Source organism: Plecotus auritus (genome assembly GCF_963455305.1).
Source record: "Plecotus auritus genome assembly, chromosome: 3".
NCBI classification, from domain to species: Eukaryota; Metazoa; Chordata; class Mammalia; order Chiroptera; family Vespertilionidae; genus Plecotus; species Plecotus auritus.
Window position 1 is genome coordinate 188,319,934 of NC_137772.1, and position 27,639 is coordinate 188,347,572.

General features: G+C 44.1%; 1 protein-coding gene across 1 annotated transcript in view; it reads left to right on the plus strand.

Annotated features, from left to right (window-relative positions):
• Positions 1 to 26,712, plus strand: part of DENND5B (DENN domain containing 5B) — a 184,159-nt gene extending 157,447 nt beyond the window's left edge. Inside the window, exons 13-21 of the mRNA XM_080659118.1 lie at positions 2,975 to 3,103; positions 3,684 to 3,805; positions 6,936 to 7,081; positions 8,864 to 8,982; positions 10,241 to 10,428; positions 16,982 to 17,064; positions 17,273 to 17,399; positions 19,266 to 19,440; positions 21,773 to 26,712. Of these exons, the coding sequence (XP_080515244.1) occupies positions 2,975 to 3,103; positions 3,684 to 3,805; positions 6,936 to 7,081; positions 8,864 to 8,982; positions 10,241 to 10,428; positions 16,982 to 17,064; positions 17,273 to 17,399; positions 19,266 to 19,440; positions 21,773 to 21,956 (1,273 nt within the window). The 3' untranslated portion in view covers positions 21,957 to 26,712. The remainder of the gene's footprint in view (positions 1 to 2,974; positions 3,104 to 3,683; positions 3,806 to 6,935; positions 7,082 to 8,863; positions 8,983 to 10,240; positions 10,429 to 16,981; positions 17,065 to 17,272; positions 17,400 to 19,265; positions 19,441 to 21,772) is intronic.
• The last annotated feature ends 927 nt before the right edge of the window (positions 26,713 to 27,639 follow it).

Sequence of the window (27,639 nt, forward strand, 5' to 3'; positions counted from 1 at the left end):
TAATACTTGTATGATATTATTTATGCTGAATGCCATTATAATTACCTGTAATAAATTATTCCAACTAAAAACAGATTAAATGGTATGGCTACATGCCCTGGCCGGTGTGGCTCGGTTGGAGAGTCATTCCATACACTAAAAGGTTGTGGGTTCCATTCCCGGTCAGGACACATACCCAGGTTGCAGGTTCCATCCCCAGTCGGGTCTCTCTCTCTCTCTGTCTTTCCCTCCCTTCCTCTCTGTAAAATCAATTTTTTAAAAAATCACATACCACATATTCTCGGTTGAGGATTTAATAAAAATGGTATAGCTACACAGAAAAACATTTAATAGATTTGGATTAAAGTTTAATAACACAACACATATAAATGTCTTTAAGCTAAAAAAAAAAAAATGTCTTTAAGCATAAAATTAGATAGTGATATACAAAGCAACAGAGCTGTTTTGTGGTATATATATATATATTTTTTTAGCTCCTAATATGTGCTGGGCCTTATAGGGTACAAAGAAGGATGCAAGGCTACTCAGAGGTATTGGGCTCCTTGCTTGTCCTCAGGGAACTTGGCAAGCTGAAAAAAGCATAAACCAAGAGAAAATTATCAAAGTAGTAGGCAGTGCATGAAACCTGTTGATTAGACTACAGAATTTCATAAATTAGAGAGATCGTTGAAGGCTGGTCATGGTCAAGGAAAAGTGTTCCAGCAGAAGCTGGGATTCAGACATGAATAGAATCACAGAGGGAAGCAAGTAATGGAATGCAGAATCTCAGGAGCCACTACTGTGACAAATCCCTCGCTCCGACCAAAAACACTAGCACAAATGCTTTTATGATGGGAATGCTGATTGCCACCTAAATAAAATACATTTCGTTTTATGTACTCCAATTCTCCCCATTTTCCTTAAACACAGATTGTTTTTCAAATTATAATTATTTTCCACTTTTTCATTCTTCACCTACCATGTCTGCAGATACCTGTTTAAGGCCAGCATAACACTAATTTCAGTAGAGTTTACTGTTTTAGAGTAGGAAGAGTATGTAGGAAAACATTCAGTACTTATCAACCTCCATTTAGATTCATTTTCAGTGAATTCATTTTGAATTAACTTGGTATTCTTGGGTTATGGGGGCTCAGAACCCGCCCGGCACTCATGGGGTTCCATGTAAATACTATCGAAAGTTAAGTGGTAAACGCCTGAGCATTTCCCCACGTCAGCCGTGTGAGCCTTTGGGGAATGTCAGGATTAAAGGACAGCCAGTGCTGTTGCAGGGGCTCACCCTGGGCTGTCAGGGCTCGGCACTGCCACCACCACCACCAGTAAGAACCAGGCTCCAAGGGGGGCCTGCTTGCCCCCAGCTTTCTCCATTCATGACCATCCATAATGGTATTGGCCCTTTAAAAATAAGTGCGTCATAAATCTCTTTCACACTTGTTTGAATGCCACCTTTTTAGTGTGTCTGTGTGATGTGATGTAATGCTTTACATCTTGTTTATCAAGAGTGTTTGATTATAAATCAGCACTTAGTATCAAGGGCCTAAATGTTTAAATCCAAGGATTGAGAGAGAGGGAGGAAAAAAGAGAAATGTGTGTAACTATTTCTCTCTTTTCCGCGTCCAGCGCGGCTAGAGAGCAGGTCCAGTTCCTGAGTAGAGGAGCTGGGGATTGAGAAATAAAAGAAAGAAAGAGACAAGACACAAAATGGAAGGAAAAAGCTGGGGACCGGGTGGGACCACTGCCCTCTTCTTCTGGAGAGACAGTGACCCAGAGCCTAAGCAGCGTGTTTATTTTATACCCCCACATACCAGGAAGTTTCACCAAAAGTCAAGACAAAGGAGATAATTTGCATTCTTGAGTAGGCCAGAGTCCTATTCATTCCTGGTGCTTGACTGGATTTACATATCAAAACCCACTTCCCTACACCTGGGCAAAGATAAGAGTCAATGCTGAGAACACTTCTGCCTTTTTGGTAAGATGTGTATCCAAGACTCGGCTTTGTCTGTTGCCTTGGGTTCAGCTGACAATTATTAAGGAAGAATGCCCATGTGCCTTCCCAGGCACTCTCTACAAATGTGTGTGTGTGTGTGTGTGGTTTGTGTGTGCAGCAAAATAAGGCTTTAGTCCTTATTCTGAAAGCTTAGAATCATCAGACAAAAGGTTTCATTGCAATATTTATTACAGCTAGGATGAGTCATTTTAGATTAAAAAGAAAAATCAAAGGCGGATCAGATCACAAAGACCTCAGTGACTCACTGTAGTGGTTTTACAGTTGCCCCTCCTGTAGGCTTGTCCTTCCTGCCTGTCCTTCGTCCCCTTAGGAAGAAAATCATTTAGGAAGATAAACACAGCCTATGGGGATAACATTGACTTATACATGAATAACAATTTCCACAGTATGTTACGTTCAACTGGCGTGTGACCACACAGTGTTTCTTTAAGCCTCACAATTTTTCAAGTCTTGCGAATTTTTTAAATGTTGAATTTGTCAATGTAGTACAGCGTGTCTGCTGATGCCATAGAAAGTAAGATTTCATCTTTTCCATGTGTTGTCTAGAGCTGCGGCAAATAATTCAGTGGATTAAATTTGCAGCAGATACTTCGTTATACTATAGAATAATTATTTTGAATAAAAACTTGAAATTCAGCCTGTTTAGTTTATTTTCCTGAGAGTCGGGAATAACCAAATGCCAGTTTATCTGTGAAGCTGAAAGAACATAATGAAACAAAGGATTAATGGGTTTCAAATGCTTTGTGTATCTTAAGATGTTGCCTGTATGCTTGTGTTTTAAGGGTAATTTCTGATGTGGGGCTAGATTCATAACTAAGATAGAACCTTTGAAGGTTTAATCAACATAAACTGTGTATTACCTATTGCTTCATTTAAGTATAAATGAACTTTCCTGTGCAGAGTGCTGCAACCCTGAGGTCTTTTCCAAATCTTAGGATTTACATCTTTTCTGTTGCTGCTGTTACTTAGGCACATTCAGAGCATGAGTGAGATCAAGACTGACGTCGGACGAGCTCGGGCGTGGATAAGGCTGTCTCTAGAAAAGAAACTCTTGTCCCAGCATCTCAAGCAGTTGCTGTCTAACCAGCCACTCACCAGGTGAGACAGGTTGAGGCATTTCAGTTTCTATGACCTGTGTGCTTACAAAGCACAGTGCCAAAGTCGACCAACTGTAGTTCTGTTTCTCTTACTTAACAAGGAATGTGGGGCTAGGCGGTCCACAGGGCCGTCCTGGACACAGGCTCTTTGCCCCTCTCCTCCTGGACAGCCCACAGCATGTGCTGATCACCTCATGTTACAGGGTGGCTCCTCTTGTAAAATTAATGTTTGACTGGTTTAAAAGAGGTATTACCAGCAGATTGCTTTCCTGAAACTCTCAGCCCCTCTGTCTATCGGAATAGCTAGCTATTCATTGCCCCCACCCTCATCAGCACTGCTCAGCACTTTGTTATCTCTATTAGTTTCGAAGTCAACATGGATTTGTGGTTTGTTTTTCCCCCCATTTAATGACTGATTAGGTTAAAATGTTACCTGTCTACATGTTCATTTTTGTGAATTGTCTGTTCTTTCCAGATTAGAATTTCTACCCAGTTTGTCTCGGTAGCGGTGTTTACTTTTCATGGGAGACATAATGAGAAATAGCCTACACTGTTGTTGTGCTTGTCCTGCTCTTTCCTAGAAAGCTTTATAAGCGGTATGCCTTTCTGTGTTGCGAAGAAGAACGAGAACAGTTTCTTTACCATCTTCTGTCCCTCAACGCTGTGGACTACTTCTGTTTCACCAGTGTCTTCACCACTATCAGTAAGTCTGGGAGCGGCTGTTCAGTGAAGAGTTGCTCGGGTGACTAATGGAATAGGGTTCATATTTTTAAAAGTGAGACATACCCTAGTATACTGAGGTGGACACTGTAATGCCCCCACTCCACCCCCCTGTCCTTTAGGATTGAAGGGTCCTTAGCTCTCAGCCCTGTGGGGAGGGAGCGCCTCACCCCAGGGAGCTCTCCTGCCAGGGCCAGCCTGCTCTGACTGGTCAGAGGCTGTCCCAGAACTTGCCATCTGGCCAGCTGACGTCATTACGACAGCTTCTCCCTCCACCAGGCCTGCTTTCTTCTCTCACGTTGATCCCAGAAGCAACATTCTGCTGCTGATTTCTGACTCAGGGTCTGTCTCCCAGGAAACTCAGTCTGCAACAGGAAGTGGGATGAACGTGAAAAGGAATATATTTCTAGATCTTAACCAAAACCCATAAATTCAAAGAATCAGTAGGTGATAAAAATAAACTTTTCTATCTGAACATCGTTACTCTCTGGTGATTCTGAAAGACTTCAGGATCTTGATGGGAAGTATAGGCTGTGGAGGGAGGAGATGCTGACAGGTTTGGATAAGCTGAATTAAAGCATTTATTCTCTTCACCGTTGCTTATTCTTATTAGCTGTGGGTCCTCTTTCCTAGTTTATAGACTTTTTACTTGTATCAGTTTGGAGTTATGTTCAGCTGCAAGTTTCAGAAACTTGCAGAACAGTGGTTTAAACAAATTAGTAGTTTTATTTTTCTTGCATAACAAGAAGTCTTGTAGTAGGCAGTCCATAGTGCCATCATGGACATGAGCTCTTTTTTTTTCCAGTCCTCACCTGAGGATATTTTTTCTATTGATTTTTAGAGAGAGTGGAAGGGGAGAAGAGGGGAGGGAGATAGGGAGAAAGAGAGAGAAACATTGATGTGAGAGAGACACGTCAATTGGTTGCCTCCTGCACATGCCCTGGCTGGAGCCAGGATTGAACCTGCAACCGAGGTACGTACCCTTGACCAGGAATCAAACCCGCGACCCCTTGGTCCTCAGGCCAACGCTCTAACCACTTGGCAACACCGGCCAGGGCTTGGACATGGGCTCTTTGTCCCTCTTCTAGACAATCCTCAGTGTGTGCTCATCACCTTCTGGTCACAGGATGGCTATTCTCAGGCCACCTTCCAGCAGGAAGAAGGAAGGAATGCCAAGGGAAAAGCATCAGAATCTGTGTTCGAAAAACATAATTTTCCAAGCAATCACCATAAATATCACTAGCATTTCACTGGCCAGAATCGTGTAGGTTTTTGGTTTTTCTAGTCTCTGGTAGAGGCAGACAAGGAACACTGGAGTTGAAATGGTTATTGAGCCAACCTATCTGGGAAGCTTCTATTCATTTATTAGGTTATTGCAGGAATGAAAAGCTAAAATGTTACATACAGTTTTGAAAGAGAAGAAATAGGACTCCTAAAATCCTCCTTATATCTGCAGATTTCTCTTCAGCTAAGAAACTCTTTCAATTTGAGGAATTGAGATACTTCATGAAAGAAATTTTCTGAGTTTAAATAATGTTACTTTTTATATTTGATGAAATCACTGTTGTGCATCTGCTGGCCCTTTTCTGCAGCTTTTCTAATCCTTCAATGAAAGAAATTAGAGAAACCTCTGGCACCCAAAATAGTCTTGCTCTGACCTCTTCTGCTTTCAGTTCTAAAAACGATTTGATTCTTGTGATGACTAAAACATGCAAGTAGGGCCTTTCCTCTAGCATTTCCTCTCCTTCAGCCAAAATAGACAGACAGGGAGGTGATCCGCTCCACACGAAGAACGTGGTCTGTGTAAAATCAGGGAAACGAACCGTTTGTCCCATTCATTTTCCTCACCTAACAATGCACTGAACCCTGGGCCGTATGGGGAGGCGGCACCTGGACATCTGGCCCCGTAAGTGCGCTCTCCTTCCCTGTACATCTTTCAGGGAGGGCTTCTCATACACTCTCTGGTAACCGAGTGAGCAGAAATCCCAAGAATACCAACAAAAAATATGGATTCTACCCTGCTTTTTGGGAGGAAAAACAACAACGTATGGCTCTGAAGGATAATGACGTGCTACTGTGTTTGAGCCGCCCCCATTTTTTAAAGGAAAATGGAGGGGGCGTGGTAATGTCTAACTTTATTGTGTTTCCACATTTGAGAAATGGTGGGACAGTGACACCTAGTGGTGTGCCTTTGAAGAGCCTTCAGAAGACGAGGTTTCCCACAGCCGTTTCCACATCTTGATTCTTTTCCTGAGGCCCCTCTGTGAGTCGCCTTCATAGCTTTCCAAGTTGTCATTTAAAGACCTTATGTTGTGTCCAGAATGGGGGTGCCGTTGTTTATTTTTCTTGGCTTTGCATACTGAGCTGTAAAATTGGGATGGGAATGTTCAGAAGTGCCGTGCCTTACAGCACTGCCCAAGACAGTTAGCAACAGGGATGCTAGCCAAGAAGTCATCCAGCCCCTTTTTCATATGAAACCAGCCAGGAGCCATGCTCATGTGTACTTGATTTTGAAACAAAGTTAATAAAAGCGTTAAAGCAATGAAAACACTTTACAGCAGTGTTAGTGTTCATGTCCTCAAGTATTCTGGTGCTAATGCCTGAGATTGTGTATAAATGCACGGGGATGTATATCGCCATGGTGATATGCATGCCATGCACACATGGTGGTGTATATGCTTGCGAAACCATCTCAGGTATCAGGACTTAGGGCTTACAAACTGGACCTCATTTTTCTAAACTAGGAGAGGCTATGATCTCATCTTTTTGTCTAAGTACATCTTGATAGATCATAAAAAGTGAATTATCTGTGGCCCTGGCCGGTGTGGCTCAGTTGGTTGAGCATCCTCCCATGCACCAATAGGTTGGCAGATCGACTCCCAGTCAGGGTACATGCCTGGGTTGTGGGCTCGATCCCCAGTGAGGGGTGTTCAGGAGGCAGCCAATCAATGTTTCTCTCTCCCTTTCTCTCTAAAAATTAATAAAACATACTTTTAAATACATATATTTAAGTGACTTATCTCTGAAAGCCAACAGAGTTCTTAATACATGTTTGTTTTGTTATCAGGAGAATTTTATTGTAAATTTTCATTAATTTCAGCATTTTCCTCCAGTGATTCCGTATAGGTCGGTGATCATCCCCATCAAGAAGCTGAGCAACGCGATCATCACCTCGAACCCCTGGATCTGTGTGTCGGGAGAGCTGGGAGACACGGGAGTGATGCAGATCCCCAAAAACCTCCTCGAAATGACCTTTGAGGTCGGTGCAGCTAAGACCTGTCCCTGCAGAAAGGGCCATACGTAATTCTACACAAGGATTCCAGTTCCACTTTTTCCTTTTCCTTGAGTCAGATAATATAAAGGCGCAGTCAAGCATGCAGGATCATTTCTGTGGTCATGTACCTGTGGTCAAGTTGTCGTAAACACGCTAATTTGTTTTATATCTTGGTTGTAAGTTGCATTGTTAGCTCTGTTTTCCTACCTGTGATGGTGCACTGGGGCCTTTTCCAGTCCTGCTCCAGGACTCCGGTGCCTTAGCACTCCCCACAGCGGTCCCCATCCCCACCGTAAACACTCCTGCCTGACCCTGGCCACAGGGACAGGAGAACTGTGTCCATGCTTATGGCTTGCAGACCACGTGGTGACATTTATAAAGTAATTTTGTAAAAATACCTTTCCGTGTCGTAGTTCAGGTCTCGCTTGGGGAAATATTCCCATGTGTGTGAGCTCACGGGCAGGTAGGTCCCGGCATGCTGGAGGAAGCGAGGGCCTGCTCTGGAAGGATGTGGTACCAGCTGAGCGCCCTGTTCTCGTGTTCCTTGCGATCCAGGCATAGCACTCTCCCCACAGAATCCCATCTTTGGCCCCATCTACCCAGTGAACTCACAGCCATCTGTATATAAAAGATTAAAACCCTTAGCTTTTCTTTGACTACCAAGAATGGAACATAACTGCACCGTATGTCCCATCAATGCTGCTTCCAAACTCCCTCACATCTGTCTAGTTCAGGGGTGGGCAAACTTTTTGACTCGAGGGCCACAATGGGTTCTTAAACTGAACCGGAGGGCCGGAACAAAAGCATGGATGGAGTGTTTGTGTGAACTAATATAAATTCAAAGTAAAGGAGCGGAGGGGAGAGCAAGAGAACCCTCCGCTCTTTTGGCTCCGCGGGCCGGATAGAACAGCTGAACGGTCCGGATCCGGCCCGTGGGCCGTAGTTTGCCCACGGCTGGTCTAGTTCCTTCCATCTCTGCAGCCACAGCTAATTTAAGGTGCCATCCCCCTCACCTGAGTCACTGTGATGCCTTCTCACTGCGAAACAAAGTCAAGGGCCTAAGAACTCAGCCCTGATCACCCCATCCGCACATTGGCAGTGGGGTCTGTGATGCTTTATCAGAATTTAAAAGTCAGCATTTAATTGACATTTATTTTTACCATTCCTGTTATCACTTTCTTTTGTACTTGTCCACAAAGGGCCAGGAAAGATGTTGATAACTATGCTGTTTTGTTGGTTGATTTTAACAATAGCTTTGAAGATTTCTATCTAGCAGATGAGGTTTAAGGTCAGTTCTGCCTGAGTATTTTATTTGAAACAAAAATAGCTGGGTCAGTGATTTTTTTCTTTTTATATCTACAGTTGTTTTTCTGACCTCTCTGATCTAATAGCATCCTTTTTCTACTTCTTGAAATTCTTCTCATCCTTTAAGGCACAAATCACTGTCTGTGTGATGTTTCTGGGTTCCCCAGTTAGAAATACATTTTCCTTTAGAAATAAATTTTCCTTCTCCAGTGTCTGCTTCCACTGTTTACATCTCGAGTGTAGCACCTTGTGCGGTCCCTTCATTAGATCAAGTCCACCTGTCTCCTGTCTCATTAGCTGGGATGTATTGGATATGACTGTGTTTCTCTAGTGCAGAGCAGAGCACACGTGCAGAGTGGGCCCTCTGCAGTTGAGGGAGGTGGAACCACGGAACCACAGCGAAAGCCCAGAGGAAGTGGGATGGGATCAGGCGCTGAATAACCTGTGGTCCTGTCCCTGCAGTGCCAGAACCTGGGGAAGCTGACCACTGTGCAGATTGGTCACGATAACTCAGGACTGTTAGCCAAGTGGCTAGTGGATTGTGTCATGGTCAGAAATGAAATCACAGGACACACATACAGGTGAGTAAATGTCCTTTGGAATTCCTGTTGTGAGACTTGCTAGAAAAGGAGAGGTTTAAGAACTGTTTCTTTCTAAAGCTTTCCCTCTGCCTTCTGTATCTTAGTTTAGCTTTTTGGGGGTTGTTTTCGTTTGGTTTGATACAAAATTGCCCCCAAAAATACTTTACAAAAACACATAGTGTTCACTGCTAATGCTTAGTTCACAAGTGTTGATTGTTGTGTTGAAAACAATTGCTGTAACTCTGATAAAAAAGGAAGAAAGAAACAAGCTTAAAATAATTTCAGTATGAGGAAAGGATCTTTGGGACTCTGCTCGTTCCAGCCAGCACCCCTTTCTGTGAACATTCTCCTCTTTTCTTCTGTAACTTAACTCTGATACTCACAGTTCGAGACTATTCTTTCAAGAACTAATCACAAATTTTTTTTTAAATATATTTTATTGATATTTTACAGAGAGGAAGGGAGAGGGATAGAGAGCCAGAAACATCGATGAGAGAGAAACATGGATTCAGCTGCCTCCTGCACACCTCCCACTGGGGATGTGCCCGCAACCAAGGTACGTGCCCTTGACCGGAATCGAACCCGGGACCCTTTAGTCCGCAGTCCGACGCTCTATCCACTGAGCCAAACCGGTTTCGGCTAATCACAAAATTTTGATGAGTTAGGTTTGAGAAAATATTAAAGAGTTATTTTAGACTGGCCAGTGTGGCTCAATGGTTGAGCATTGACCCATGCACCAAGAGATCACTGGTTTGATTCCTGGTCAGGGCACATGCCTGGGTTGTGGGCTCAATCCCCAATAGGGGGCATGCAGGAGGCAGTTGATCGAAGTTGTTTCTCTCTCTTCCTCTTTCTCTAAAAGCAATTTTTTTTTTAATCTCAAATTTTAAAAAAAAATTATTTTAATTTGGAGGGGGGGGTATTAACCTATGGCTATATAAGAGAGAAAACATCTTTATTATTTAGAGATTTATACTGAAGTGTTTTACATGTCCTAGTGTATGTAATTTACTTTGTAAATGCTTCAACAAAAAAATAATAAGTCTAGGTGGTAAGAATACAGGTGTTCGTTATACTGTTATTTTCTCTATTTTTCTGTGTTTGAAATTTTTCATAATTAAAAGAAACAACCCACAGGCACTAAAATGGTGGGCTTTACTCATGGTGCTATTTTAAAAATTCTGATTAAAACTAGTAAATAAAATATTGGTGATGCAGAAGGTGGTTTTTGTTGGTTGGTTGTTTTTCGTCCTGCTAGGTTCCCGTGCGGGCGGTGGCTGGGGAAGGGCGTTGACGACGGGAGCCTGGAGAGGATTCTCATTGGAGAGCTGATGGCATCCGTGGCAGAGGAGGACCTGGCGAAGCAGTGCCGGACCCCTCCCCAGCAGAAGTCGCCCACCACGGCCAGGAGACTGAGCATCACTTCACTAACGGGAAAAGCCACCAGTAAGTTGGTCCTTTATTTCTCCGTGTATTTCAGATGTTGCAGGCGTCACGTGGCCATTTCACAGAAAACTGTCACATTAATGAATTGTGGTAGGGAGGTTACAAAGAAGAAAGCTGAGGAAAATTAACTTGGGAGAAGGGACTTTAGAAAAGAGAAGAGGGGAGAGAAAAAAAGGAAAAAATAAGGCAAGACATTACAAATAATTAAAAGCCTGAAGAATTTGGATGTTAAAATTCAATAAAAATGCATGCTCTGTTTCCATTAAGCTATGGAAATATGAATAATATTTTGCCTGAAACCTAAAAGAGGCATACAAAAATGTTTTGTATTACAATACTCTGACATAGCCACATTTAGTTATATAGAGCCCTTTATTCTAAGAGAAATTCTAAAAACCCCTGTCCCCACCCTCCAGCTTCATATAAGTGATGAAACAAGATACTGTAAAGGAGTGAGTTTTGTACAATAAACTCCTAATTTATACTAATATGGTCTTTAGTAGGCTGAATAATGTCTCCCAGGATATCAGATCTAATGCCTAGAATCTGTAAATGTTACTGTATTTGGGAAAGGATGTAATTAAGTTAAGGATCTTGAGAGAGAGAGATTATCCTGGATTTATCGAGGTGGCCCTAAAAGCTGTCACATGTAGTCTTATAAGTGGGAGGCAGAGGGAAATCAGACACACACAGAGAAGACGGTGTAAAGACGGAAGCAGAAACTGGAGCGATGCAGCCACAGCCATGGAAGGCCAGCAGCCACCAGAGGCTTGACGGGGCAGGGGCACCTTCTTCCACAGAGCCTCAGAAGGGACCATAGCCTGCGGGCACCTTGGCCTCCAGGACTATGAGAGAATACGTTTCTATTGTGGTAAGCCACCCAGCTTGTGGTGATCTCTCACCCGAGCCACACAAAACTAAGGCAGTATGACTTAGTGAAAAATTACAAAAGTTTATCAGTGAGGTAGTTTTAATTTAGTTATAGATAATAACCATAGTAGAATAACAAAAGTACCTAAGAAGCCCTCCGTTTACTAACAAAGCAGTTTCCTTAGATAGTATTCACGATTAGAATGATGTTATCTAAAGATCCCCCTTATCCTTTCTTAAATTACTCCCCTGATTCATAAATGCTTTCTATAGTCAGAAGTAAAATTTACACCATGCACCCACCAGAATCGATAAAATTTAAAAGACTGATAAAAGCAAATATTGCTAAAGATGGAGAACAGTGCAGTGCTCATACACTGCTTGAGGGAATGTAGAAAGAAAAACAGTTCAGTTTCTTATAAAGATACTAGTGGCCCAGTGCACAGATTCGTGCACATTGAAAGGAAATTAATTAGAAGGTGGCCGGAGGGGCCGGACTGGGCAAGATGGGCTGGACATGCCCTGGAACCAATCTCCTGCGGTCCCTCCCCAGAGGCTGCACCTGGGGCAGCGCCGGGCTTGAAGGGTGTCTGTGGAGTGAGCAGGATCCCTCTGGCAGGTGGGGTCCTTTAGTCTGGCCTGTGGGGATTGGGCTAAAACTGACTCTCCGACATCCCCTGAGGGGTCTCAGATTGCGAGAGAGCAGTTCTCGGGTTCTTAGCAGCTCCTGTGTTGAGCGTCTGCCCCCTGGTGGTCATTGCACCCATAGCCACCGGTCAGATGGTCGGGTGGTCGATGGTCACTTAGCCTTTTCTATATATAGATTCATACACTTAACATATACTTGCCCCCCCAAATCTCCTCCTAGATATTTAACCGAGAGAAATGAGTACATATATCGACACTAAGACTTGCACTCAGATGTTCATAGCAGCTTTATTCACAGTAGCCAAAATGGAAACAACCCCAATATCCGCAGTTGGTTCATGGATAAGCAGATTGTAGTATATCTATTCAAGGGAATACTTTTCGGCAGTATGTAACAGTGAACAAAATATTGGTACATCTAACAGCATGGATGAATCTCCAAAATAGTCTATGAAGTGGAAGAAACCAGACACAGAGGACTAGGTACTATATGATTCCATTTTCATTAAATTTTGGAAAAGGCAGTGTAAGAATGATAGAATGCAGGTAGGCAGTTGCCAGGGGTTGAGAGCTGGGGAACAGGATTGACCCAATGGGGGCACAGGGGAACTTTCTGGGTTGACGGAAATTTTCTATATTATGATGGTGGTGGTTACATGACTATACACCTATCAAAGTTTGCCAGTTTGCACACTTAAATTTGCTGAATTTGTTGTATGCAACACCTTAATTATGCTAATTTAAAACTTTAAAATAGATTTTGCCTCAGCCCATCCAAATTATTACAGCTTCTGAATGAGTGCAGTTCCAGGGATAGTACTGTTGTGAAAAGCCTTGTCCCCCACTCTTGGTTATGTTTTCTTTTCTTTCTTTTTTTTTTTAAATAAATCTTTATTCAGATTATTACAGTTGTTTCTCCTTTTTCCCCCCATAGCTCCCCTCCACCCGGTTCCCACACCACCTTCTGCCCTAACCTCCCCCCCCCGCTGTCCTCATCCATAGGTGTATGATTTTTGTCCAGTCTCTTCCTGAACCCCCCCATACCTCTTTCCCCCTGAGAATTATCAGTCCACTCCCTGTCTATGCCCCTGATTCTATTATATTCACCAGATTATTCTGTTCCTCAGGTTTTTAATTCACTTAATTTTTTAGGTTCACTTGTTGATAGATATGTATTTGTTGTTCATAATTTTTATCTTTACTTTTTTCTTCTTCCTCTTCTTTAAGAATACCTTTCAGCATTTCATATAATACTGGTTTGGTGGTGATGAACTCCTTCAGCTTTTTCTTATCTGTGAAGCTCTTTATCTGCCCTTCAATTCTGAATGATAGCTTTGCTGGGTAGAGTAATCTTGGTTGTAGGTTCTTGCTATTCATCACTTTGAATATTTCTTGCCACTCCCATCTGGCCTGCATAGTTTCTGTTGAGAAATCAGCTGACAGTTGTATGGGTGCTCCTTGTAGGTAATTAACTGTTTTTCTCTTGCTGCTTTTAATATTCTCTCTTTGTCTTTTGCCTTTGGCATTTTAATTATGATGTGTCTTGGTGTGGTCCTCTTTGGATTCCTCTTGTTTGGGGTTCTGTGCACTTCCTGGACTTGTAAGTCTGTTTCTTTCACCAGGTGGGGGAAGTTTTCTGTCATTATTTCTTCAAATAGGTTTTCAGTATCTTGCTCTCTCTCTTCTTCTGGCACCCCCATAATTCTGATATTGGTACGCTTGAAGTTGTCCCAGAGTCTTCTTACACTATCTTCAACTTTTTGGATTTTTTTTTTTTTTTTTTTTTTTTTGCTTTTTCGGTTGAGTGTTTTTTGCTTCTTTGTATTTCAATTCTTTGACTTGATTCTTTGTTCCTCTAGTCTGTTGTTGGGTCTCTGTATAATATTTTTTTTCAGTCAGTGTATGTTTAATTTCTAGTTGGTCCTTTTTCATATCTTCGAGGGTCTCGTTATATTTATCGGCCTTGTCTAGGATATTCTTGAAAAGCCTTATAACCGTGGGTTTGAATTCTATATCCAGTCTTTTGTTTTCCTCCATTTCTTTCATTTGTGATCTTTTTCTTTGTTGCCGCATTTTCTTTTTTTTTTTCTTTTTTTTAAATATATTTTATTGATATTTCACAGAGAGGAAGGGATAGGGATAGTGAGCTGGAAACATCGATGAGAGAGAAACATCGATCAGCTGCCTCCTGCACACCTCCCACTGGGGATGTGCCTGCAACCAAGGTACATGCCCTTGACCAGAATCGAACCCGGGACCTTTCAGTCCACAGGCCGACGCTCTATCCACTGAGCCAAACCGGTTTCGGCAAGTGTTGCTGCATTTTCACTGCTTCCCTGAGTTGGTAGGGTAGCTTTGTGTGCTAGGTTTCCTATATGGCCCAGTGGGTCGGCCTCCCCAGTTAACCTGAGGTAGACACTCTTGGTGTACCCCTTTGTGGACTGTGTGTACAGCCTTGTTGTAGTTAAGTCTTGATTGTTGTTGGTATCACTGGGAGGAATTGACCTCCAGGCCAGTTGGCTGTGAGGATCAGCTGTGTCTATGCTGGGAGAAGTTCGGTGCTGGAGACAGCCTTATAGGATTAGACTTGCCAAATTGCAAAAGCCTCTGTGCTCAGCTTGGATGGGGTGGAGTCTCAGGGCGGAAGAGACAGTCTTGGCTTCCCGTCAGCCTTGCCCTTGTGCACACACGCCTTCAGACCTCTGCCTTCCCCGGCTCCCGAGTCTCCGCCCGAGAGTCCAGATTCCCCCCACAAGAGCGTGGGTCCCCAGGGGCTCGCCTGGAACTGGGGTTCAGTGCAGTCAGAACTGGGGCTCAGTGCAGTCAGGAGCTTCCCACTCCCTTCCACTAGGGAAAGCCTGTGGCAACCTCAGGAGTCTTTGTGCGCACTGGCGCGCGCGCCTCCAGACCTCTGCCTTCCCCGGCTCCCAAGCCTCCACCCAAGAGTCCAGATTCCCCCCCGTAAGAGCGTGGGTCCCCAGGGGCTCGCCTGGAACTGGGGTTCAGTGCAGTCAGAACTGGGGTTCAGTGCAGTCAGGAGCTTCCGACTCCCTTCTGTTAGGGAAAGCCTGTGGCAACCTCCACAGTCTTTGTGCACACTGGCCGCATGCGCCTCCAGAACCCTGCCCGCCAGGGCTCCCCCGGGTCTCCCTCGGGTCTCCCCCGGGTCTCCCCCGGGTCTCCGAGTCTCTGGGTGCCTTTCTCTCCACCTGACAGTCCAGACTCCCCCTGTATGAGCCTGGGTCCACGGGGTTTCGCCCGGAACTGGGGTTCAGTGCAGTCGGGGGCTTCCTTCCCCCTCCCGCCAGAGAAAGTCAGCCAGGCTCTCAGCCACCCTTCCTCTCTGTGTGCACAAAGACCCTTTGCCGTACCTCCAATTCTCTGTGAGCTTTTCTCTTTCCTTCTAGTTGTAGAATTTCCACTCAGCCAGCTTTCCTGTGGTTCTGGATGGTGTCCGTTCTGTCTTTTAGTTGTAGTTTTGAAATTGTTGTGTGAGGCAGCAGTTTAGGTGCTAACCTATGCCGCCATCTTGGTTTTTTCAGCCAGAAGCTTCTTATCTATGTTTTATTTTCTTACTCAATAAGCATAAAATCTCAAATAACCTGAAACCCAGAGATGGGTCACTTAGCATTTTCTCACCATGTGTGCAAGGTGATGTTTAGAGGACTCAAAGTTTTTGTTTTGTTATATTTTTTAATGGAGAATAATCTTTTTAAAAATATGTTCTTATTGATTTTTTTAGAGAGAGAGGAAGGAAGGGAGAGGAAGAGAGAGAGAGATAGAAACATCAATGAGTGCGATACATGGATTGGCTGCCTCCTGCACACCCCCTACTGGGGATCAAGGCTGCAACCTGGGCATGTGCCCTGACCGGGAATCGAACCAGTGACCTCTTAATGCATGGGACGATGCTCAACCTACTGGCCCACACTGGCCAGGCAGAACTCAAAGTTTTAAATCAGTTTTAATATACTGCTGGTCAGTGCAGGGCTCTGTTGGAATGGATAAAAGCTTTCAAAATAGATCTTCATGTTTAAAAGAAAAAATATTCAGAGAATGGTAAAAGAGAAAAAACTACTAGGAGCTGAAGAAGCCACAACATTAGTGCTTCAGTCATAAGAAGTTTCCATTTTTACCGTTTTTATTCATTGGTGTAGAAAAAAACTTGTTACCTAAAAAATGAATTTAGAGATTCTTAAAAACTAGAATGTATGGTTTGTCCTTTATTGTGTGACATGTAAAATCGATATAGTAGTTAATTTACCACAAGAAAATACCAAATCCATCATTTTTCTCTTGTTACTGACTTCTATCCCTGGATGAAACCTGTTTATCACTTTTTTACTTTTTCCATTCCTGGGGTTTGAGAGGAAAAGGCAGTTTAGAGGCCACTCAAACAGCCCGCCAAGCTCACCCTCCCTCGGGGCCTAGAAGAGCAAATGCTGCCCCGGGGATGAAGCGGTGAGTAGCCAGGAAGGGAAGGAGTTCTGGCAGGGCGCACAGTATACCTGGCATCTTCCCTTTACTTTAAACACAACAGCAAAAAACACAAATTCCAGGTTAGCCTTAAGAACCTCAGAGGCCTCTGTCTGTGCCCACTAAGGAGCGCGGAGGAAGGTGGGGTGCGGGGGTGGGCTTCCTGAGGAATGAGCTGTGGGTCTCCCCTGTCTCCCTCCTCAGAGTAAATCACCATGCCAGGTGATTTACACCTGATACCTCATTCCCAGTGACCTGTGTATGCCGTTATGTGTATGTTGTGTATTTTTCCCATTAGACTGAAGACATTTGACCAAGGTTATAGATTATACGTGGTAAGGCTGGGATTTGAATGTAGGGGTCCCTTGGATTCTTTTCCATTGTGCCAAGATGCCTCTCACTTGGCCAGACTGGCCTGGGGCAGGTCTGATGGAGCCCCCGGCAAAGCCAGCCTGCGCTGGCGAAGTGCTTCCTGCATAGGTGGACACAGTTGATGTCCCATAGCGCTTTGGTTTGTTTCCCTTGCGTGAGAATTCGGCCACTGTTTATTGTTTTTCAGAGCCCAATGCTGGACAGATCCAGGAAGGAATTGGAGAGGCTGTGAACAACATTGTGAAACATTTCCACAAACCTGAAAAAGAGGTATGATGAGCTATAAAACTTAGTATAGTAGGATTTTAAAGCCGCTTTTATGCATGATACATAAGGCAACACCAAGTGCTTTGATTTTCCTTCGTCGGCTTTCTGATAGCTGCAGCAACATGCCCCATGCTTCAGCGCCTGCCTCTCTGGCACGGTTCCTAAGCAAAGGCGCAGCAGGTCACGGTTTGGCCCTGTGTTGTGTCCGCAGAGAGGAAGCCTCACGGTGCTGCTGTGCGGCGAGAGTGGCCTGGTTGCAGCACTGGAACAGGTTTTCCACCACGGCTTCAAGTCTGCCCGCATCTTTCACAAGAACGTCTTCATCTGGGACTTCATAGGTAAGTTCAGGCAGGTGGATGCCAGTGTAAGGTCATTGAAATGCTTCTTGGAAAACTCAAAGATCCAAGAATTGGGCAAATAAGGGCTCATTTTAAGGGAGTATGTTGTTGTTTTTTTAATATCAAATAAGCACTGTCCTTGCTTTTCATTCAGTCAACAAATATTTAGAGTGCCCACCGAATTCCAAACGCTATTCTAGATCCTCAAGATATACTATATATGTCAAGATATAACTAGCCCAAGCCAGTTTGGCTTAGTGATAGAGCATCGGCCCGTGGACTGAAGGGTCTTGGGTTCAATTCCCACACGTTGATTGCAGGTTCGATCTCAGGGCCTGGGTCGGGGCACCTGCGGGAAGCAACCAATCAGTGTGTCTCTCACATGATGTTCCTCTCTCACTGTCTCTCTCCCTCCCTTCCACTCTAAAAATCAATGGAAAAAAATATCCTCAGGTGAGGATTAACAACCAAAAGATATAACTAACAACACACAAAAATTCCTGTGGTTGATAAACTTACATTCTGGTGGGGCAGGGAGGACAAATCATATGAAGCAACTTAATAAATATGCAATTCATCTATTATGTTAGGTGATCGTTGGTCTGGAAAAAATAGAACAAGGTAAGAGGAAATGGAGTGTGGAGTGCTCTTTTAAATGGGTGGTTATAGGCTTTGTTGACAAGGTGACATTTGAACAAAGACTTTCAGGGAGTGCGCAAGTGAGCCCTGTGCATCCTGGGAGGAGGGCATTCAGCTGAGAGAGGGGCCAGGGCGGGTGTCCAGGGGCAGGGTTGCGCCTGGCCGTCCTGTGGAGTTGCAGGGGGATCGGGCTGGGCAGAGTGAGGGGAGAGAAAGGATTTGGGCGGAAGAGGTATTTACTGCACGAGGCAGGCTGTGAGGGGCTTCCCAGGCCTTTGGAAGGACTTGGTCTTTATCCTGAATGAAATGGAAGTTATTTGGGAGGTTTGGATTTAAGGAGTGAGGCGTTTGAAAAGGAGGACTCCAGCTCTGTGCTGTCCAAAGTGGTAGCCACTGGACACAGGTGGCCATTTAAATTCAAATTGACCTCATTTACATTTAAAATGCACCTCCTCAGTCACCCAGCCCTCCTGTAGCTAGCTATCAGTGGGACCTGACAGATGAGGAACCTTTCGCAGGCACAGTCCCCTCCAGTGACTGCTCCGGCTTGCTGAGTTTGGTCGTCTTTATTTTGGTATGCAGCTCTTCTAGAATTCCCAGTTTCTTTAAAGGGGTGATTAATCATTCGCGTTTTGTACATAAGGCCTAGTTGATTTCATCTAATTTAGAATTTTTGGACAAAGAAAGGAAAGTTGACAGATTAGGCCCCCAGGAGTGATTTTTTTCTTTCCCTTCTAGAATGCCTGGAATATGGCTCCTGCTTCTGATATGTGTACACATACTTCTTTCTCCAATCTACTGGTTCAGTTCCATTTCAGAATTGTGTTGCAGTGTAAGCCTGGCATTCTACAGCTGGAACCGGGGCCCCCATCCCAGTGGCTACCATGTCTTTGCTGCTTACTCCTGGAAGGTTCCAGTCAACAGAGGAGTCTGTTTTTATTTTTCTTCTTCTTGCCAATTTCCATTTCAAGCAGCTATTCCAAAGAGGGTAACTTTTCCCAGCCTTCCAGAATGCATTCTAGATTAGAAAATAAACTCCCGGGAGCACATTCCTGAAACATGGACCTCTAGACTTCATTGTGAAACCAATGGTAAAATGATGGTTTGGGTTCCAGGACTGGCTCTGATTAAAGCACCGTTAGTGTTTCCAGGTAAACCTAGTGGATTAGCCTTTCTGTTACAAAGTGCTGATATGTATTGTGATGTGATTCTGACTTCCTTCCCCAGAGAAAGCGGTTGCTTATTTTGAAACCACTGACCAGATTCTAGACAATGAAGATGATGTCCTTATTCAGAAACCCTCCTGCAAAACCTTCTGCCATTATGTCAATGCTATTAATACTGCACCCAGGAACATTGGGAAGGACGGCAAATTCCAGATTTTAGTTTGCCTTGGAACACGGTATGAAGCCAGTTCTTGACTTTCCCTGTCTTTGTGACATGTCGAACAAGGGTCCAGAAAGAGTTAAACCAGGTCCTGCCCCTTCCAAAGCTCTCCCATGAGTTTCTTTCATTCCAAGGTTCATGATGAGAATACTGTTTATTGGGTACTTGCTCTGTGTTGGGTAAAGCACTATGCTAAGTATACTTTACATATATTATCTCGTTGAATCCTCCTGCTGTTCACCACCACCAGTACTTGAAGTAGCAACCAGTATCCCATTCTGTAGATGAGAAGATAGATGAAACACAGATAGCAGATTTTCCCAAGATCACACCAAAAGAGGTGAAACCAAGATTCACGTCGTCTCACTCCAGAGCCCAGGCTCTCAACCATTACACTCTACTCGTTCCAAAGATAGGTAAATAGTTACAGGTAAAGAGTATCCAAAGATAGGTAAATAGTTACAGGTAAAGAGTATCCAAAGATAGGTAAATAGTTACAGGTAAAGAGTATCCAAAGATAGGTAAATAGTTACAGGGAAAGAGTATCCAAAGATAGGTGAATAGTTACAGGTAGGTTGGTAGATCATTAGACACACTGACGCATACACACATATACATGTACTGTCTAGAGCAGCCGTGGGCAAACTACGGCCCGCGGGCCGGATCCGGCCCGTTCGGCTGTTCTATCTGGCCCGCCGAGCCGAAAGAGCGGAGGGTTCTCTTGCTCTCCCCTCCACTCCTTTACTTTGAATTTATATTAGTTCACACAAACACTCCATCCATGCTTTTGTTCTGGCCCTCCGGTCCAGTTTAAGAACCCATTTTGGCCCTCGAGTCAAAAAGTTTGCCCACCCCTGGTCTAGAGCTTGTATAGTGTATATACACCACCATATTAAATTTAATAACGTTGCAAATTCTTACTATATAGTCTTCTCTTTAAGACAGTTTCCTACCCCTTTATTTCTTGAAAATGGCACATATGAGCTGTATAACTCACTCATTGTAAAACAGCTCTCATAATTGTAAGAAGTGAAACACAGAGACCTTTAGAAGCTTTTTGTGTGCAATGTGTGCTTTCTTCTAAACCTCTGGAGTCCTGCTCGGCTGGTGTGACTCGGTGGCTGAGCGTTGCCCCATTAACCAAGAGGTTTCTGGTTCGATACCCAGTTGGGGCACTTGCCGGGTTTTGGGCTCGATTCCCAGTAGGGGGGTGCAGGAGGCAGCTGATGGATGTTTTTCTTGCATCGTTGTTTCTGTCTCTCTATACCTCTCCTTTCCTCTCTCTCTAAAAATCAATAAAACATAGTTTAAAAAACAAAACAACAACACCCTGGAGGCCCAAGGAGAGGTGCAGGATGGCCTCGTTAGGGCTGTCCTTGTCACGAAAGGCCTTGGGAAGTGCTTAGTAAGGATGTCTTAGGTACCTAGGGACAGGTGATTAGTGTTGAGTTTAATCGGGAAACACTGTAGCCCAGGGGTCCTCAAACTTTTTAAACAGGGGGCCAGTTCACTGTCCCTCAGACCGTTGGAGGGCCGGACTATAGTTTAAAAAGAAAACTATGAACAAATTCCTATGTGCACTGCGGGCCCGGGACGAGTCTGCTGCTAAGCAGGACAGGCAGCGGCACCTGGCGGGCCGGATAAATGTCCTCGGCGGGCCGCATGTGGCCCGCGGGCGTAGTTTGAGGACGCCTGCTGTGGCCTGAGACTTCAACTGACTTATAGAACTAAGTTCTGAATTTCTTAACAAAAGGGGCCCATGTTCAGCTGAGCTTTTAAAGTTCCTTTTGAACACGATCTTTATCTCCTTTTATCTCTTCACTGTTGTGATTTATTAGGCCAATGCCACCTCTCTTTTGGTTTATAAAATCTACTTAATGTTCTGCTTTGATTTTGTTCCTTACCTTATTACGTTGTATAAGTTGAAAAACAAGCAAATCCCTACTATTTAATGTAGTCTTTCCTCCCAAAAGGTCCATCTACTTTGGCATGCCTTGCCACGGATGTCTAACACCCCTGTAAAAAAGAAATATAAAATTACATTCTGCCTCTTTCTAAAAGTGGTAAAATCGGAATGGAGAATTTCCTTAATGTGTGGAAATTCTCATGGCCAACATGGCCTACTGTTAAACTCTGATGGGTCTTCCCGTCAGCCTACACTGTCTCGCTCCTGCAGCCTTTTCACCAGTAAAGATGCAGCTTCTTGACCTGAGTTTCCTCTCAGCTGACCCCGGAGCTTGGCTGGATGTGCCCCACCGGCCCCACACCTTCCCGGTGCAAGCTCCAGCATGTGCTGCGCTCTGCCACGAGGCAGCCACACTCAGGGCTGTTTCTGTTTGGGCCTGTAGGGATCGCCTGCTCCCCCAGTGGATCCCGCTGTTAGCCGAGTGCCCTGCCATCACCCGAATGTACGAAGAGAGCGCCCTCCTGCGGGACCGCATGACCGTCAACTCCCTCATCCGCATTCTGCAGACCATTCAGGACTTCACCATCGTCTTAGAGGGATCTCTCATCAAAGGCGTGGACGTGTAACCCTTGGTAGAAACTCTCCGTCCAGACCCCTTGCTCCCTAACCTCCCCCGTCTACGGACCGATTTGGACTTGTCTGGTGCGGTCGTGAGTCCTGCAGGGGCTGTGCACCGTATGCCCCGACTTGAACAATCCTCACACTGCAGACAAGGCAAAATGCTGTATTGTAGTTCATTTGAACCAGGAATTTAGTATAAAATAGAGTATTTTCATGTGTTAGATGTGTGTAAATATGCTATCTTCTCTAAGAAATTATATTACTCTAATAAGATACTTTTCCTAGATTGAATATTCCTGTGATTTAAAATAAGTAGCTTAAAAGCATTGGGAGTTGCGGGGAGCGGTGCTAGTCAGGAAGAAGCCAGTACACGTGTATGTACAGTGCAGCCCAGAAGGCATTGCATTGTGTGGCCATCCATCCTGGGGTCTGACTCTTTGTATTCTGAATGTAAACAGCTCTGCCCACTGGGGATCCAGCTCCCTGACTGGGAATCAAACCTGCGACCTTCTGGTTCATGGGTCGATGCTCAACCATGAGCCACACCAGCCAGGCTGCACTTGTATTTTTAAGTTGCAAATGGTTTCATACTACGAATTGAGTCACTTTTCCATTCTTTTGGGCAGGGTTTTTTTCCCCCTTAGGCATAAGATGAAGATATAATTCAAATACTTTAAATACTGAACCCTAGGAGCTTGGCTTAACTGGGTAGATAGCACACAAAGGCCCAAGAAGTGTGTTAAATGGTGGGATTATAACTTCTTTACTCTGTGGAAAGATTAGCCTAGACAGACTTCATTCCTAGCATTTTTATTCATATTATTGGAGGTACTTTGGGCAGATGTCACAGTCATAACAACTGCAAACAGGCGTTTGATCCTGTGCTTTTTATTTGGCCCTCGGAGCCCGGCAGTGGTCCCTCACCTCGGAGGGAGGGGTCCCCTTAAGCCCGTCTTTGTTTGGCTCCCGGGGCCCCAGCCCCCTCTCAGGAAATGGAAGGAATGTCTGAGAAGGAGGAGGGCTCGGTGTGGCTTGGAATGTTTTTGTGAAAAGTATTTGTTGACCAAGATAATGCAAATAACAGGAGAGAGAAAGAATGGTCCCTTTCTGGGTGTTTCAGGGCAAGTTTTCTGTTCCTTTGTAAGAGGGCTGATAACATGGAACAACTGGCCCAGCGGAGGTGAAAAGCCCGCGCAGCTCAGGGGGGCAAAGTGCACACAGAACCAGAGGCAGCCGTTTTGAAAGACCAAATGCTGTGGGTGACTTTCCAGTTAGGAGTTCTGTCAGGCAGTCAGAGAAACGTGGTGTGAGCTAGTCCCCGTAGGTCTTCCTCCCAGAGCAGGTCCTGTCGCTCCAGTGAGCGCCTGCACGTTGCTAGCTGTGAGAGTGCTCGCAGAGCTCCGGGTTGTATTCCCGGTTGTGGACCCGCAGGACCCTGTGATCTGAGGGTCCCCGGCTGGAGCCTACAGTGTTGTCTCCCTTACTTCCTGGCGGAAGAAGCGAATGAAGCAAGTGCCTCCCTCCCTTTATAAACACGGTGTGCAGCCAGGCAGCGAGGCCCACCCCTGTGATAGATATGTGGCTTAGTTCTCGGGGAGGAAAGGGGGGTTGAAGCATCTAGAAACCCATGGAAAGGGGTTAAGAAGATGGTTCTGGGTGACTTGGGGCCCAGAGATTTGTTTGCCTGAGGCTAACGTGTCTGGGGGCGTGGCTGTTCAGGGACAAGAAAATTCTTCAATGGGAGACATCCTCAACCTGCTGACACCAGGCTCAGACTGTGTTTTGGGGATCAGAAGCCATAGGCTGATCCAAGAGTGGGGGGGTGCGGGGGGGAGGCTGTTCCCCCTCACTTTCCCATGAGGCCATGCTTCTGATGCACTCGGGGCAACCAGGGAGGCCACGTAGCTGATTAAGTCATCTAGTCCAGCCGTCTCATTTTATAGATGGGAACACTTAAGGATTAAAGAGATTACACACTCCCACAGCTGGTCAGACAACACAGGGTCCAGGACTCACGTTTTTTAATTACACCAGGCTGCAGGAGCCCGACCTCGGGGCGTTCATCTGAGTAGTCTCTCCACCCTTGGAGCTTTATGCATTCACTTATACAGATAGGAACTAGGATTCATATTCATGTCTAATACTCATTTACAGGGATTAATATTCATTTTAACAAATGGTTCACTCGTTATTGTGAAAACGGGGAGAACACTGGATTTGGGGTCTGTGAATAAAACCATTGCTTCAAAAGGGAATGCCCGAAGGAGTTCTACCTAAAGTTCTGCCCAGCTCTGTGTAGTGGGACTAGAGCAGTGCAATGGCCGATGTCAAGAGAGAGAGACACGCCCCCTACAATACTAGGCCCTTGAAAGTGGTCCCCTTGGGAGCCCATCTGTCTGAATTCAGGGAGACGGCCAGCGCTCCAGACACGTGGGGGCCCCTGGAGGAGCTGCTTGCAAGGCCTGCAGCCCATAGGATCCAAGGTGATGAATAAAAAGGATGCAAGCAGAGTTTGTCACATAAGAAACACAACTCCAGCCCAGTCGGCATGGCTCAGGGGTTGAGCATAGACCTATGAACCATGAGATCACGGTTCCATTCCGGGCAGGGCACGTGCCCAGAGATTTTGGGCTTGATCCCCAGGGTGGAGCATTCAGGAGGCAGCCAATCAATGATTCATCATTGATGTTTCTCTCTCTCCCCCCCCCCCTTTCTCTTTGAAATCAATTTTAAAAACTATTAAAAGAAAAAGAAACAACTCTAAAGAAATACGATTTAGTTCTTATGTGGCTTATAATTGTCTGAGCCAATACCAAATTAATTTGAGCAGGACAGTGGCAGAATCTTGAAAATAAATGTATATAGCCTCACAAGCTGACTTGCAAGGACTATATCCATTTAGAGCTATCCTTTCTGTTTATTTTTAAAATCAATATATTACTTTATAATGACACCTCTAAGTTAAAGTACATAAAAATAAATTTTGTAATTGACTTTCCCCCCTCAAAATAAGTTAAAATTAATGTCTGGAACCATAATTAGTATTTTTGCATAATAGCTTAAAAAGAAATTGTTTTAAAATTAAATTGCCAAAAAAAACAGCTCTTGAAACATATTTTTTCAAGTGTCATGAAACTCCTAACCTCAACCTTTGTGACCCAGTAGCATTACACCGGTGTGAGGCCCTACAGCCGTGCCCTCTCCGGGTGCAGTAGCACCTTAAAAGTGACTGAGGCACAGTGTCCAGGAGTCAAAGTGGGGTCTGGGTGGTGGGAAACAGGCTACTAAGAAGAAAAGTGGGGCCTCCCAGCCTCCCCAGCCTCTTTCCACGGTGGGCAAGTCTTTGATCTAAGTAACCTAAAACTCGCAGAAGTTTGCGATTTCCCTCTAAAATTTACTTTCCATGTTTCAGAAATGTTTGTACCTTTTGTAACCCTGTGGTATTTACTTTCACATGGCTTTTTCAAAAATCACTTTAATGAACTCTGTCACCCTCTATGAATGACATAGGGGAAATACTGAATTGCTTCTATTTCCTTTTTTGGCAATAAATCACTGTTGTATATAGATGTAAGTGAAAGAGGGGTAGAGACTATGCATAACAGTTTGTGTGTAGTGTATGTTGACACATCTAAGCTATTTCGAAACATGAGGCAATAGACGAGGACCTCAGATCCCCAGGGAAATATTTATTTGACAGCACTGAGAGTGTAGCTCTTAGTAACAGAATCTCCTTCTGCTGAGAATTGTGGCTTTTCAGAATATTTTTATTTTGAGAACTGTGAGTATTTTCTCCGTGAGGTTTACAGAAACTAGTCGCTCCTTTTCACCACGTTGAAAGGACAGTCTGAACCTTCGCTGTTTAGATTTCAGTGTTAACACCTTCACGGATGAGAATGGAGTCTTCAGCTCCTCTCTACTTTTTATAAAGTGAATCCTGTTTCCAGGTCATCTGCGTCTTTCGAAATCCCTGTTTCTTATGTAAGTATTTATTACATTTCCATTTAGCTTAAAAGAAGGCAGAAACAAATAATAAGCTATTCAGCCCCTTATTCTTATATATAAATTTCTTGAACCGAACTGATTTCCAAGCTTTTTGAAGAGGGTGTTGGACTGTGATCGGAGGAATCCAAGGAGAATCTCATCCCTTCAAATCTTAATAGAACCGTTTGTCCTCTCAAGGGCAAAATAGAGATTGGCTCCAGAAAAATATCACATTGAGCAATTAATACCAGAGTGAAAAAAATATCATCAAAAGATTTCCCCTCCTTTGGGGAAAAAGAAAAAAATCCCCTCATTTGAAGGAATCCAGGGTATCCTTGGGTTATCTGGGAGGGAATAATGCTTGATTTAGTACCTGAATGTATTCTGTATGGCTCCAGGCTTTATTCCAAACACCACATCTTGACAGAGAGGCATGGTAAGGAGTTCCTGTTGTCAATCAACGGAAGGTGTTTAACATATGGAAAAAGTCCTCTGTGTTACACTGGAACCATGTATAAATGTACCTGTGTATGTTTTTAACAAATGAGCCTTTCTGCATTTAAGTTATATTGTTTTTCCTTGTATTGTTAACAAAATGCATCAGAACTGGATTTTTTTCCCCCTCATCTGAACATAATATAAAATTTGAACAGTATTGTGATATCAAGCACTTTAGCATACATATCAGAGAAACTGACGTGGGTTTTTCAGGTTTTGGAGTACATTTAAATAAGACTTTTCATGCTTTGTTCTTTACAAATAAAACTGTGGGATTGATACTTTGTTCTGTTTTATTATTATAGAATCTTAAAACTGTTTAACAGAGCAAGTGTATTAGAGTTCTTCACAGAAACAGAACCAGTAGGATATGTATGTAAACATAAAGAGATTAATTTTAAGGAAATCACTCAAGCGATTGTGGAGGCTTAGTAATCCAAAATCTACATGGTAGGCAGGTGGGAGACCCCTCGGAAGAGATGCAGTTCAAGTCCAAAGGCAATCTGTTGGCAGAATTTCTTCTTGCTCAGAGAAGCTCAGTCTTTGTTTTATGAAGGCCTTCAACTGATTGGATGAGGCCCACCCACATATGGAGAGTAATCTGCTGTGTCCACCAATATAAATGTTAACCTCATTACAAAAGAAAACACTTTATAAAAACATTCAGAATAATATTTGACCAAATATCTGGCACCATGGCCCAGTCAAGTTGACACATAAAATTAACATGAAAATTATAACAAGAGATTGTAATCATGAGTGACTTGCTAATAAGTGATAAAAAAGAATGCTGACCCCTAGCTGGTTTGGCTGTATGGATAGAGCATCCGCCTGTGGACTGAAGGGTCCCAGGTTCAATTCTAGTCAAGGGCACATGTCCGGGTTGCAGGCTTGATCTGGGGTGTGCAGGGGGCAGCTGATCAATGATTCTCTCTCACTGATGTTTCTATCTCTACCTTCTCCCTTCCTCTCTCTGAAATTAATAAAAATATTTTTAAAAAAAAAGAATGCTGAAAATACAAGAACTGCATATATGGGGAGCAGCCACTAAACTGAGGCCTGAGGGAGGCAAACGAAGAGTTGCCTTGCCCTTGTGCTGAGAGCAGCTTTATTAAAGCAGTTACCACCCTGGCCCACTGGATGGCAAAGAAGTTACAAGATGCTGCACTGCTGGCACTTGTTTGGAATCTGCCTCCCAGAGCTAGA